The sequence below is a fragment of the Triturus cristatus genome, chromosome 1_2 (genome assembly GCF_964204655.1).
Source record: "Triturus cristatus chromosome 1_2, aTriCri1.1, whole genome shotgun sequence".
NCBI lineage: Eukaryota > Metazoa > Chordata > Amphibia > Caudata > Salamandridae > Triturus > Triturus cristatus.
This window is the reverse complement of record NC_140580.1, coordinates 945,894,681-945,908,908: the sequence shown is the minus strand read 5'-3', so window position 1 is coordinate 945,908,908 and position 14,228 is coordinate 945,894,681. Positions and strand designations below refer to the sequence as shown.

General features: G+C 42.4%; 2 protein-coding genes across 2 annotated transcripts in view; one reads left to right on the top strand and one right to left on the bottom strand.

The window, feature by feature from the left end:
• Window positions 1-1,004: 1,004 nt before the first annotated feature.
• On the top strand, window positions 1,005-5,423 carry LOC146868409 (tubulin beta-4B chain). The gene is made up of 4 exons (XM_085609944.1): window positions 1,005-1,321; window positions 2,110-2,218; window positions 3,590-3,700; window positions 4,208-5,423. Exons 1-4 carry the CDS (start codon window positions 1,265-1,267, stop codon window positions 5,266-5,268), a joined length of 1,338 nt encoding a protein of 445 aa, XP_085466070.1. The 5' UTR covers window positions 1,005-1,264; the 3' UTR covers window positions 5,269-5,423.
• Window positions 4,207-14,228, bottom strand: part of LOC146868408 (uncharacterized) — a 153,559-nt gene continuing 143,537 nt past the window's right edge. The window contains exon 8 of the mRNA XM_085624116.1: window positions 4,207-5,580. Coding sequence (XP_085480242.1) covers window positions 5,471-5,580 — 110 coding nt within the window. The 3' untranslated portion in view covers window positions 4,207-5,470. The remainder of the gene's footprint in view (window positions 5,581-14,228) is intronic.

The following is a 14,228-nucleotide window of genomic DNA, read 5'->3' as shown; positions in this document are numbered from 1 at the left end:
TTCTCGTTGGGCTCTTAGCAGATTTGTAAAACATGAACTCAATGCATACATAAGCTGAAAATCCTTTTAAAATGAATCAAAAAGTGAAGTCACGGCAATTAAAGATATTTCAATTGAACGCAAAAAGTGGTGAATTGTAAGATGGACGCTGGTTTCAATGCTACCGTATGAGGTGCAATTTTGATTGACTCGCGCTAGATAAATTATAATTTTAGCAGAGAAAACATAGAAAAAGCATATTTTTAAAGACTCATTTGTCAAAACAAGATGTTTGTACATGTTGTGATTGCATTCTTGTGTAACAAAATGTACGATACGTCTGGGGATACCCTCCAATCTCTCATCTTAATGTTGCGCCCCATGGTCGATAATGGCATCTATAACCCGCAAAATTAAAGTTGCTAGCAGTAAGGGCTAATAAAGAACTTACGTGAATTTAACGCCTGTGTTAATTAAATGTTCTTTACAGTACACTGAAAGAAATATAAATACGTTTTAGTTACCGAAGGGAAAGGAGAAGTGTTTAAAAAAAGTTCTTCAAACAAGTTGCCAGGGAACCATGGACACTGGATATGTTTTGGAATGCGGGCACGTCTTTTATAATGCAATGGTCAGCTCCACAATCGAAAACGTGTCTGGACATGACAGAAGCTACAGTACATGTTGCTGACCAGAGACATCCCCGCCTCTCGGTAGGAAGAGGAGGACAGTCACAAACAAATACTGCGTAATGACTGGGACACAAGAGGCACCATACGCCACGTAAACGGCGTAATCATGTTGTGAGGATACAGATTTGAGGTGGTTGCTGTTCACTTGTCTCCAGGCGCGCGACTGCATCGAGACGGTTACTAGGACGCTTTTCATTCTCCGCAATTAACGTAAACTGACTGCGTTCCCAACACGACAGGCCAATTGCTTGGCAGATCAATCATTTCAAAGAGACCAATCAGTGAGCACTACAGCATAAAAAATGTAAATATGACAGCTCTCGTGTTCGGGGTAGGTAGCCAATAGAAAGAGCGCCTATGGCAGAAGGTGGCACCAACGGTCTGAGCGACGGACAAAAACCCAACCAAAACGGAGGCGGTGTTCTGAAAGGCGTGGAATCACGAGTTCGTCGTCCAATAGCAGCCCGAGAGTAGTGAACTAACAGTGACAAGAATTCCATATAAGACTGGCGCTGGCAGTTGGAAGTTTACTCTGCGAAGACTCGAGAAGTCTAGTTTGATTATCTGCCGAAGGCAATACACACGTCGAGAAAATGAGAGAAATCGTCCACCTACAGGCCGGCCAGTGCGGCAACCAGATTGGAGCCAAGGTGAGGTCTAAAAGCGTGGTACCCGCAATTTATCGGTGATAGATGTGTGGGCGAATATACTACCATGTTACTGGTGGCGCAAAATAAAGTATCTGGAGAGCGTCTACGAGGAATAGGTTGATTGGGGACTGGGAAGAACGCTTCCTTGATCAGTATGCTGTTTTACTTGACAGTGGTGTGTGTGCGCGCACACGGTATCCTGGCTGCGTTAGTTCTGGCTTGTGCTGCGCATGTCGCGAGCGTTTTCATGTCGATAACTGGGTTCTACGTTTGCCCTTGATGCCCCGTTCTCTATCGTGCCTCTTGGAGAGATACGGTGGCAGTGAGTACTCGGATTGGGTGGTGCATTGAGTACTCTGACTGGGTGGTGGGCCATGCGTCACTGTCCTGACTGGCTGGACTCCCAGTGGCGCGCGGACCATCAGGTAGCGGGCGGGGCCTCAGGTGACGGTTGCTCGCCGCTGTCCTCGAAGTTGACGTTTGAAATGCCCCGCTTGGCGCGCGGTTCCTGAGCACTCATAGTTGAGTGAATTGTAGTCAAGAGCCCAATTCATACAGTGTGCCGCCGGCATTATGGTCCTTTCTTGAGTGTCGTAGTGAGCCCCTTGCTAGAACTTTCCCTCCGCCACGAGCTGACAGTGCAGTTAGTTGCGAGTGGCGCTGACCGGGGTCCTGAGCCAGTTCTGGACTCCAGGTCACGCGACTGGTGGCTTGTGTCCGTGGCTCTCTGGAGAGTAGCTATCGTCTTTGCATTGGTTGATAAACTAATTATATCATTTTCTTTTCAGTTCTGGGAGGTAATAAGCGACGAACATGGCATTGATCCTACTGGCACTTACCATGGGGATAGTGATCTTCAGTTGGAAAGAATCAATGTCTACTACAACGAAGCTACAGGTAAAGTAGATCGAGGCATTCTAAACTATAGAAAGCAGTGTAACCTCCAGTTACCTACAGCTGGTGTATCTTCTGTTTTTACTACACAATGCGGTGATGGCCCTTAAAGCAGTACCTTGGCAATATGTTAACTGTTTTTGGTTTTGGTGTCGTCAGTCATGACGAAACTGCCAGAGTACATTGCTCGCTCGCCTTTTTTGAACCGGCAAGAACACCTGTACTAGTTTAATAGTGCGTCACGAACAAACCGAGGCTACTTACTAATGTTAATCTTTCTAAGTAAACTGACTTTCATTCCTAGAGTAACTAGATTAAGTGCATGGCTCACTCTACGCACTATTGTTTCTAATCGTTGTAAATGACCTGTTAACGTGATTCATATTGATGGCTTTCACACTTCCTACCTTAAGGTGATTTAAACTTTTACTATAGTATTGATGACCCATCTTGCCAGCATGAAGTAGTTTCTTGGGCTTGTCCTATAGCGGATCAGGTAACTAGAGCAATGGGGAGTCGGGTCGAGTCGGGTCTACGATGCAACTCCCTCCGATGTCTTCTATCAAAGACTATCTGAACCGGGCCTCTCGCATCCGAATTGGTCCCAAAAACATTTACCGAGGGTGGCTGTCTTTTTTTATTTTATTTTTATTTTATATTTTTATTTTTGACCCTGTTAAGTCTACAGGGAGTGATTTGCATATATTTAGTAGTAATGAGTATCAAGGTAGTAAACCAACACTGGCTTAACTAGCGCATCTTTCGTGTTCTGTGTAAACGATGCTGTATAGAAAGTTATTTAGCGTTTTCATACCATGTAGATTAATTGAGCATCTTTGCCAATTTGTTTTTGTGCAGGTGTATCAGTATTTAAAGGATTTACACGTCTAGTTTGTGCACGTATAGTGATGCTTTGCATCGATGTCGGTGCATATTTGACTCATTTGCTCAACAAAAATGTAGCCAACATGTTTCGATTAAATCGAAATACTGATTTTATTTCTCCTAAAATTATTACTGTTAAGGTTGTAGAAAAACATCGGATAGTAAGTAGACTACTGTTTCAAGACGCTATATAAGACCTGGTCAGATTCATAAAAGGTCATTCTGTAATCGCACCATGCATGTATTAGCAGAATTATTTGCATAAATCAAACCTGCTTGAGGAGAGCCAAACAATTTATGCAGTTGCACATTGTACCCCTATGTTTTTAAGCACTTTTGCAAACCTATTTACTCAAATCTAGCTGTACAGATAATAGAAGTGACACGAGCAGTCATTGTATTTATGTAGTGTTTTTCTCTCTTAGACTTTATTTTTAATTTTTTTTTTTTTTTTTTTTTTAAGCTTTAACGCTGTTTTTTAATTTGTAGGCGGGAAGTATGTTCCTCGTGCAGTTTTGGTGGATCTTGAGCCGGGAACCATGGACTCTGTGCGGTCTGGGCCTTTTGGACAGATCTTCAGGCCAGATAACTTCGTCTTTGGTTAGTGCAAGTTTATATCTATGGCATCACCTCTAACAAGGCTGTCCTGATAACCAACCAGGTATCTTCTGTGGGTGGGGGTTTACTGGGGCATGAGGGGACTGGAGCATCTTTTAGCTTCATGGATTCTGTCCCTTATCTTAGCTGTAATAGGTGAGTAGTAGCAATGACGTGCACCCCACAAGTTGTGCTTTTTAGGGGTTTGAGTTAAATATTGCAAGTCTATAATTTGAGGCACATACCTCTAGTATTACTGTTTGGACATTTTCCGAGAGGCAAAGCTCCACACATCTTGGAGGGGCACTAGTGGTGGCACCAATACATTTCACAAAGTATGAAAACTTAAGTTTCCTTTAGAAGGATATACTAACTGGTTTTAGTGGGTAATAAATACGGTGGTTTTGAATTTAAATGGTTAAACAGATGGGATGTAGAAAAGAGGCAATCTTTAGAGGCCACGAAAGGAGTGTGTAATTGTTGGCTAACTTGTTTTTTTTCCCTTTCTAGGTCAGAGTGGTGCAGGTAACAACTGGGCAAAAGGCCATTACACAGAAGGTGCAGAACTGGTGGACTCTGTGTTGGATGTAGTAAGGAAAGAGGCGGAGAGCTGTGACTGCCTTCAAGGTTTTCAGCTCACCCACTCCTTGGGTGGTGGCACTGGCTCCGGCATGGGCACCCTTTTAATAAGCAAAATCCGTGAAGAATACCCTGACAGAATAATGAACACTTTTAGTGTGGTGCCATCCCCTAAAGTATCGGACACTGTTGTTGAACCATACAATGCCACACTTTCAGTTCACCAGTTGGTAGAAAACACAGACGAAACATACTGTATTGATAATGAAGCATTGTATGACATCTGCTTCAGAACCTTGAAGCTTACCACCCCAACTTATGGTGACCTGAACCATTTGGTGTCTGCAACTATGAGTGGTGTTACCACTTGCTTGCGCTTCCCAGGTCAGCTGAACGCTGATTTACGTAAACTTGCAGTAAACATGGTCCCCTTCCCCAGGTTGCACTTCTTCATGCCAGGCTTTGCCCCACTCACTAGCCGTGGTAGCCAACAATACCGTGCCTTAACTGTTCCAGAGCTCACACAGCAGATGTTTGATGCTAAGAACATGATGGCTGCTTGTGACCCTCGTCATGGCCGGTATCTCACAGTGGCAGCTGTGTTTAGGGGCCGCATGTCCATGAAAGAAGTGGATGAGCAGATGCTTAATGTACAGAACAAAAACAGCAGCTATTTTGTGGAATGGATCCCTAACAACGTGAAAACTGCTGTCTGTGACATTCCACCACGAGGCCTTAAAATGTCTGCTACTTTCATTGGTAACAGCACTGCAATCCAAGAGCTGTTCAAGCGAATTTCTGAGCAGTTCACAGCCATGTTCCGCCGAAAGGCCTTTTTGCATTGGTACACAGGGGAGGGTATGGATGAGATGGAGTTCACAGAAGCAGAAAGCAATATGAATGATCTTGTATCGGAGTATCAGCAATACCAGGATGCTACAGCAGAGGAGGAGGGAGAGTTTGAAGAAGAGGCTGAAGAGGAAGTTGCATAAAACGTAACTGATGTAAATTATGTTGTATGAACTCTTTATTCGTTAATGAACCGTTTATTCTGATGTTTGTCCCTCTTTCCTCCGCTGTTTCCTGCATTCCGTTTCTTTTCAATGCTGTACAGACTTGGCACCACAATAAAAAAGCATTTTTCATAGTGGCTTGTCTTGCTGTTATGGAGTGATGAATGGTGGTTCTTGTTTTTCAAACCGGATACTGCTTGTATGGCTGCTTAGTTGCACCGTGTGTGATTCCTTGCTTGTATGCTTGCCTGGCTATCTCAGCAAATGTGAACCCATAGCTCGACCTAGAACCTGAGATGGAAAGACAAAATTACTATTGAGAGTAAGGTCATGCCGTAAACGTCTTTTTTCTTTAAAAAAAAAAAATGTAAATTTTATTTAGTTTAGTTGTGTAAGTTTTCTTTGTCCACTTTAAGTTTTACTTCTCATGACTATATTTCAGTAGGATATCTTGGTAGTCTGAAATACCATTTAACTACCTGTCTTAAAAGTGCAAAGTGATTTCACATCCTCACATTAGGCCTATGATTACCTGTCGTAATATCTGGTGTTTAAAAAAAAAAAAAAAAAATTCCCCCGCCTGCTATTAATGCATATTGCTGCAGTTACATACTCTGCAGCCTCCTGGCATAAGGTTCCTGTTGCCTAAAGTGCCCAGCCACTCCGACGCACCTGACTAGACTTCCAAGCAGCTGTAGAATTGAACGCTACCAAGTCTGCCTTACCATACTTTTTTATTCAACCCCTGCTTCCCAACTAAATACTCTAGAGATGGTGTAACTCCTTAGTTAATTGCTCTCGTTTTTAATTGATTAAGGTGCTTCAGTGCACTTGCTGCATCAGTGGTGTCTCCTAGCTAAATTGCATAGGAGTGGTTTACTCCTGGATCTCCCACTTTTTTTGTAGTTGGTGCAGGAATCTATTGAGCAGTTGTGGTTGTATTTTGATGAGATTGGTTAACGAATCTTCCATTGACTTCATTGAGCTGCAGGATTGCGATGTGATAACTTGTAAAAATGTTCATACTAATACCATCCCTTTATAGAAAACGTACAATGGAAAAATGGCTACACAATGGTGTGCTCTTCTGACTGCGTTTCTTATAGTGGAAACGGCCTGCCCATGTCTCAACCGAAGGATATTATCCACCTGTTTTAAAAGCATTAAAGAATGCTTGTAATTGGTCTTCCTGTCATCCGTTCCTTTGCCATACTAATTTTGCACAATTAACATCAGATTCGAAACGTTACTGCTTGTAAGACTCCTGAATTCCAACGCTTTTTTTGTGGGTCGATTAATCTATGGAAAATATGACCCTTTCTGCTCCAGATAAAGACCACTTATTACTTGGCGCACTTGTAGTGAATCTGTGTGCTTGTTTTTGGTTTCTTGAATGTTTAACTTTAGTAAAGCAGTGCCATGCTAACCCCTAGTGTTAAGAACACATTTGCTCTTAGACCAAACGAGAGTTCGAAATCTTTGACAGTATGCTATTGGCACTTTAGCATGCACCTGTAGTGGTACTTTCAAAGGCTGGTTCATAGATGCTTTTGTGCACGTATGTCCAGAAAGATAATGTACAAGGGCAGAAGGTCAACCGTGATTCAGAATCTGCAGTGGTGAGATAGGCTTATGAGTAGTGCCATGGACCAAATTTACAAAAGGGAGGGGTCTTATTCGGTCACTTCCTCTTATCCCTAACCCCCTCCCAATTGAGCCCAGATCTAATCTAGCTTAAGTTCTGTAGATAAGCTGCATGGGCAATTCTCCCATGGCTACCCACCTTGCAAATGTCTTGTATATGGAACTAGACAGTGCTGAGTACCTGCACCTCACCATATGCTATGATTCACTTCTACCTCTGGAACAGCCATTGTAACTCCTGGCCCTTAAAAAGGAATGTATTTGAAACCGCTTCCCCAACAAATCCCACACTGGTTTTAGAGCCTCCTGTTTTCAGGCAGTCTTCAGAAGTCTTTTTCCGGCGGTCATTGGACAAGTAGCAGACCTGTATCTCCACCTGCGGTAGTTTCTTCCCTCAATTGTGGCGTTTTCTCACAGAAGGACTTTTCAGTGTGCTATAGGTAATACAGCATTTGCTGGTCTCTTCCAAGACTGGTCAACGCTAGTGCCATTTATTTTCAGGATTCACTTTCATTGGATAATCTCTTGGATTGGGTTATCCACTCAAATTTTATAAGTTAATCAACATGGGTAAATAATTGGCCTCAGTAAAGGTCTAGAATCCTTTCAGCTGTGTGCCCCTTTGTTAATGAGAAGTAGGCAGTTTCAAAAGAGTAGCGTAAGAGGAAGGGATCAAACCCTATCCCTTGGAGTCTGAGACTCCAATCTGGTACTAGTTGCTCTGTGCCCAACCTCCAATGCACTCCCTCCTCCCGCCCTCCCAAATCACCAAAAGAATCTATTTATTCCTACCCGGGTAAATGATGTATAGGCCCTTGATGGCATAGTAGGGGGTAGTTAAATATATTTTTTTCCAGGCTAGTGTTGCCCCAGTGTGCATCCAGAGATGAGGTAGACTGCTATTATAAGCAATCCAGTTGGTACCAATTACAGAAAGGGCAGGTGTTGTACATCATTAAAGAACACAAGCCCCTGCCCAGAAGAAGGATACGGAGTGACCCACCCACCTCCATAGTAAATTGCTCCTCTGGCTACCATTCTTTTATTTAGGTGCTGACTTTGTAGTATTTAGTGCTCCCTGCGCTGGCACCTTGTGGCTGCCTAGTGCCAGGACCAGCGCCATGGTGCCTGCACTGTGGGCAGGATGTTTTTGTGCAGGAAGGAGTACCTTACTGCACTAAAATGATCCTTATACCTTTCTGTACACGTGCTCTGCAGAACACAGCCTACATTCAAAGGAAGTAATGAGGAACAAATATAGTTCTCTGGGTAAGTGCACCATTTTGGTGCAAAATCTTGTTTACAGGTGTTAGAAAATCTGGGTTTGCATCGTAATTAATGGATGGATGGGACAGCCTTGCTGCACCCATGTAACGCTTTCCCGATGCAAAGTAATGCACGGCAGAACTATGCAAGGTCTATTTTTATTAAGCCACGCATATTAGGCTAACTGGAGGCAAAACTTCCTAATGGAGGGCAGACTTAATTGAAACAAGCCATCCATAGATTTGGCAGTCTCTGGATTCAAACCTATAAACCACGGACACGTCATGCACAAACATACTTTGCTAAGGTGCATGGGATTCAGACCACCTGTTCAGGTCAGATTACTAGACCTGCCATTTAATGGAGATGACTTGCTTGAAAAGGAGGCACGTTGTGCCTTGCAAACAAAGCAGATACATGCACTGCAAAGGTGATGGGAGCCTTATCAGCAAGCCCCCCAACCACTTTTCAAAGGGAGGTTTGAGCTCATCAACTTTACAGTTCTATAGAGACTTAAAAACAAACACGAGCAGTCAGTGTAGGCTTAGGCCTATGTGATATTCCTGTAGAGAAGGGACCCAGGCAAGAGACGCCAAGCAAAAACAAGTGTTCTATCCATCACTGCACAAAAGTTTCTTTTAGCCAAGCAGGGGGGCATCTCTGTCAATCATTGTATTGAGAAATGGTCACTCCAGAGAAATGGAGCTGGGCATCCTGACTGGGTCACGATGAAATCCTTTGAATAGTTGCCACTAATCCATGATTCAGTCAGCAGGGAAACGATTGTCTGCTGAAGACCAAAGTTCAGTAGCTGCTTTGGAAAAGTACAATAAGGGGCTATGGTGGTTCCTGGGAAAACTACTGTTTTTCTCTTGATACAGAGTAAATCTGGATCTCCAGCCCTTTATGAACTTTAGGGTTTTGAACATAATTATGTGCGCCAGGGGAGTCCTGCTGTGGTACCGTACATGAGAGGGGGATTTCATGTGTTATCTGCATCTGGCATAGGACTACTTTCACGTCCCTATTAACAGTAAATATCTTGAAAGCTCTTTGAAGGTGGCACAGGTTCGCTGGAGGTGCAAGTTCAGCCCTTCAATCTGCACTCCAGAGCTAGGGTGTCTACAAAGAGTGTGGTACTGATGTCCCCTAATCTGCGCAGAGGACTGCTTGGGCATGGTAGCCTGAACTAACATTCCTTCAAATGTTTCCTAGACAGGCAGCTTGAGCAGATTCGGAACCGGGAACTAGACGTACGCACAACTGGTTTCAAAATACTGGTTGCAACTTGCGACCAGTGTGGTAACTTGTGAGGCGACCTATGTACAAATAGGTCATTTTGCAAATTACTGATTTGTATTTGCATGAAAATTAAAGGTAGGTTGCAATTTTCGACGCCTAGGATTCACTGCCATCACAGGGATGGTGGCCTGCTGGGTCAGTAGACCATCTTGTCTGTGCTTCCTTTTAAATAACGCAATATATATATTTTTAAATGGAGCCCGTTTTCTGTAAAGGGAACCCGGATGCATTTAGAAATAAAAAATAAGTTTTTATTTTTTAAGAATAAGCAGTGGGCTCTTAAAAATATTTTGTAAACATTCTCTGAGAGGAAGGGCACCCGAGAGGACCCCTTCCCATTTGCGAATGACAAAGTTGGTGGTAATGTATGAATGTTTTGTGACCGCATTTCGGGCGCGAAACATTCGTACATACCTCTGATTTGGTATTTGGAAGGGATGCCCTAAACACGCCCCTTCAAAGTACTGATACGTTAATAGGTTGGAAACCAAAATTGCGATTCAGTAATGTGTTACCGAATTGCAAGTTGGGTTTGGGGCATTAGAAAAAGCCTTTTTGCGTTCGCCAATGGCCGGATTCTGCAAATCTGGCCGGTTTTGACTGCAAAAAGGCTTCATACATCTAGACCCTAGTCTCCTATACTATGGGTAGATGTATGAAATGTGGGTTGCAAATTGCAATCAGTATCGTTGGGACCACTGTGAAATTTTGTGAACCGATCTATGTACTAATAGGTCAGTTCACAAAATTCGGAATCTTAGTGGGTCACTATCCGACCTACCACATAAATATTCATGAGGTATGCCACAAATTGTGACTCACTACGAATTGATGCTATCACAGGGAAGGGGGTCCTTTGGAGTCAGTATACCCCCAAGTCTGGGATCACATTTAAATAAAGGAGACCTGCATTTTAATATGCAGTCGGGTTTTGTTAAAGGAAGCCTGGTTGCGATAAAAATGAAGTGTTTTAAAAAAGTTTGTATGGCAAGTTGCAGTAGTCCCGTGGACCACTACCTACTCCCCACCAAACATTTTTTTAACATTCACAAAGGGGAAGGGGTGCCAAGAAAGCTAGTTTCGTGGATGGATTGTGCATTTCCAATGGTTTACTACTGCATTTCGGTCCTTAACCATAGTTACATATGGATAAGAGTCGCTGTTTGAAAAGGACACTACAACAATCCACTTCCAAATAGTGATTCTATATCGAAACCCTAATTAGGAGTTGGTAACTTTTTTTGGTAACAATCACTGAAACGGAGCATTTGCAACTGAAAAAATGCTTTGTACATCTGTTTCTTGGAGGGTTTATATATTCTCAATACCACCATTTTAGTCACTAATATTGTCTATATTAAAACTTTCTTATGGATCCAACGGTGTTGAAACTGGTTTATCGAAATGATGCAAAATTAGAATATGTTGATTTTTAATTTTTTTAACTTGGCGATCTATGACTAATGTGACATGGTCATTTAGACACTTGCAGTTTGTCCTCCAGTTCAGCAGTGGATCTGACCTCCCCTCTCCTGGCAGAGGACTACATGCCATGCCTACAGATCCCTCCCTGACTGATGGGGAACTCTACCAAGAAGTCACTGGATGTGTTGTTGATGTATCTAATTTCACTAAAGTCTTACTAGGTCTGTCACACAGGCTATAAATGATTTTTATATCTCTGCGATGCAAATTAATTTCTGTTAGCGTGCAGCTGGGTGACCTGAAGTATTTAACGAAAAATATTTATCCACGAGGCCTCAAACAGGGGTGCACTCTGGCGCCCATTGTATTTAATGTTAAAATGGCCGGCCTTGGTTATAATGTGTTGCCCTCCTGCTTTTCCTCCAAAGTTTGAAGCTACACACATACCTTTGTTATAAATGCTGAGAACCCAGCCTTGTGGGACCATTCATTTGTAGGTTTTTGGCATACTTTGGTTTGTCTTTCACGGTACAATGTACAAACAATATGTGAGTAATTTGACAAATAATTAAATACTTCTGCCCACCAACAACGCGGTGCGAATTGGCACATAAATGATGGGGAAATTGCTAAAACTAAATCATATCGTTATCTGCCCTTCTGTTTCCGGTCTAGTAGGTTCTAATCGTTAATAAAGCTAGAAGTGAGAACGATACTTCGCTCTTATGATCTTTCCTACTGTATGATTGTATCTTTTATGGTTTTGTTTGCTTCTGAATAAAGATTTATTTTTATTATGATATATTGAAACTTCAAGGCAATCTTTCCAGTCCATCCATCTTTCCTATTCTCCAAGTAATGGCAGCTAAAGAGTATGCAGCACTGACATATGGCATGTTTATATTTTGTCTTAAACTCTACGTATGTTTAAATCTCTTCCAAAGTCGATGCTTTCAAAACAAGTTTGGTATGAACAACTTTGTTTCTCAAGCCTTAATTAGACGAAAGCTTGGAGTAGTAAGGATTTCAATGATGGCGGAGGGCCTCTTTCTAAATACTTTTTCAAATTGACATTTAACTAATTTACATATTTTGAAATCCGCTAGCTCAGCCTTTGATTAAATTTTAGTTCGTTCCAGGCTACCTGATTGTGACTCAGCAGCAGTTGAGCCCATTTGGAATTTGCTTTATTTTTTAGGTCGAGCCTAGAGCCAGCGCGCGTGCTCTGCTCTGCAAGGCTTATTGTAGAGGAGTAGGTGAATAGAAGCTCCGCCCATATTTGTGATTGGCTTTTGTCATTGTCTGTCCTAAATGCTGGCTTCTGATTCATCGGTAGGATTGTTAGTCCCTCCTTAGTACCGCCTCCTCTTCATTTGTCACCTCCCATGACGAATGGCACCTTTACTTCAAGTGTTACACGGTACCTGTTATTTAGAATGGCAGCACTATTTTCGTTAATGAGGTTCTCCTACTGCAGGCACGACGTGCTTTGGTGTCTTCTCTCCCCCAACGCACCCCCACCCGTTGTCCGTACCTTCAAAATCCCCCCACCCTCACTCCTGTTGTCCGTGCCTTCTCACCCCGCTGTCCGTGCCTACTCACCCCATCCTCCCGTTGTCTGTGCCTTCAAAATGCTTGTTTCCTTTATCTTTTAAGGTGTCATATTTTCGAAAACTGTTTGTAAACCATGTGTTCGTTTTTTATTTTTTTGCTTGATAAAGATTATGAAGATTTTTCCCCCGGAGATATTCTAAAGCAATACTAAACATGTAAGGAAGGACGTCAAAACACGTCACACTTACCCTGGACTCTAACAGGCCTGTTTACTATGAGCCCATTTTACATGACGCTGCAAACATTTCAACTGATCTTCAGATGAGGCTGGTGTTTCTGCAATCCATAGATATTAACCAGTCCATCTTGTATTGCATTCACCGGTTGAAGGCTTGATAATCATTTATGTTCACCTTTCTTTATTAATTAGAGCTTTAACTATGGAGTTGTCCTCTTGTGACACAATGGGTCCCGCTGTACTTTATTTGTGAATTCCCTGTTCTGATAATGTTACAAATAATTACAGTACTTTTGACCAGATGATAAAAAAACAATCAGTTTTCCCCACCTCAATGTAACAACAATGCTGAGGTTCCACAGCCCTCATTATTTAACAATACGGGGCCATATGTAGGAAGGCAAATTGCGATCGCAAATGCTGAAATTCGCCGAATTTCGGCGTTTGCGATCGCAATTTGGGCAGTGTGCTATGTAGCACACAAAAACCCACACGCAAAATAAGGAATCGGAAAATTTGCGATTCCTTATTGTGCTAATGCATTTAAGGAATCCCAAATTGCGATTCCTTAAATGCAATGTAGGAAGCACCCAAGTTGTGCAATTTTGGCTTAAGGAATCGCATATTACCACCAACCTCAGGTTGGTGGTAATTTGCGATTTCCTTGAAAAATGCACTTTTTTGCATTTTTCAAAGTGCCATGTGTCTCACATACATGCCCTTAGCGCATGTATGGGCGCCACATGTGCACACATGTTTATTTCAGGGGTGCAAAAGGGTGTCCTACCCTTGCAACCTTGAAATTGCATTCTCAATTTGCGATTCTCTAATTGAGAATCGCAAATTGAGAATGTCTTCCTATTCATTCCTATGGGCCTTCTAGCCCATAGGAATGAATGCCAAGGTATTCCTTCTTTGCGAATCTCAATTTGGGATTCGCAAATAAGGAATAGGTGGGAATCGCAAAATTTTTTGCTAATCCTACCTACATTCCGTTTTGCAATTCTCTAATTGCGATTCCCTAAAAATTGCAATTAGAGAATCGCAAAACGCGTTTTACCTACATATGGCCCACTATTTCTTCATTTGAGTTTTTCTTTGCCACTTGCCTAATTACCTACACTTGAAACACAATTTCAGCACTCCAATGTCTTTGGGTTCACAGAGTGGAGATATCAACACACATCTAGTCCCCCCCCCCCCCCATGCCATCTAATCAGTGCATTTGGTGATGGTACTACATCCATTGTGAAAAATGACAAAAGCCATGAGTCGCAGATATTGAGCATTTTAAAATACAGTCAGTCTGGTCATGTCATCTACTTTTGTAAAAACACCTCTGGGATGGTAAATGTTATATTTTGTAACTCAAGAATTTCAGAACAGCTATCATCTTGCACAGGGTTGCCTTCTCCAGCAACAAGGACCGTTTTTTCCCAGTGTGAGGTATTCATCTCCAGGTTCCACTTAGAGTATCCAAGTTTTCCCTGAGGAATTATTGGCCATCTAG

Coding starts and splice junctions, on each gene's coding strand:
- LOC146868409 (XM_085609944.1), top strand. CDS start 1,265: ATGAGAGAAATCGTCCACCTACAGGCCGGCCAGTGCGGCAACCAGATT. Junction 1,322..2,109: donor GCAACCAGATTGGAGCCAAG/GTGAGGTCTAAA, acceptor TTTTCTTTTCAG/TTCTGGGAGGTAATAAGCGA. Junction 2,219..3,589: donor CTACTACAACGAAGCTACAG/GTAAAGTAGATC, acceptor TTTAATTTGTAG/GCGGGAAGTATGTTCCTCGT.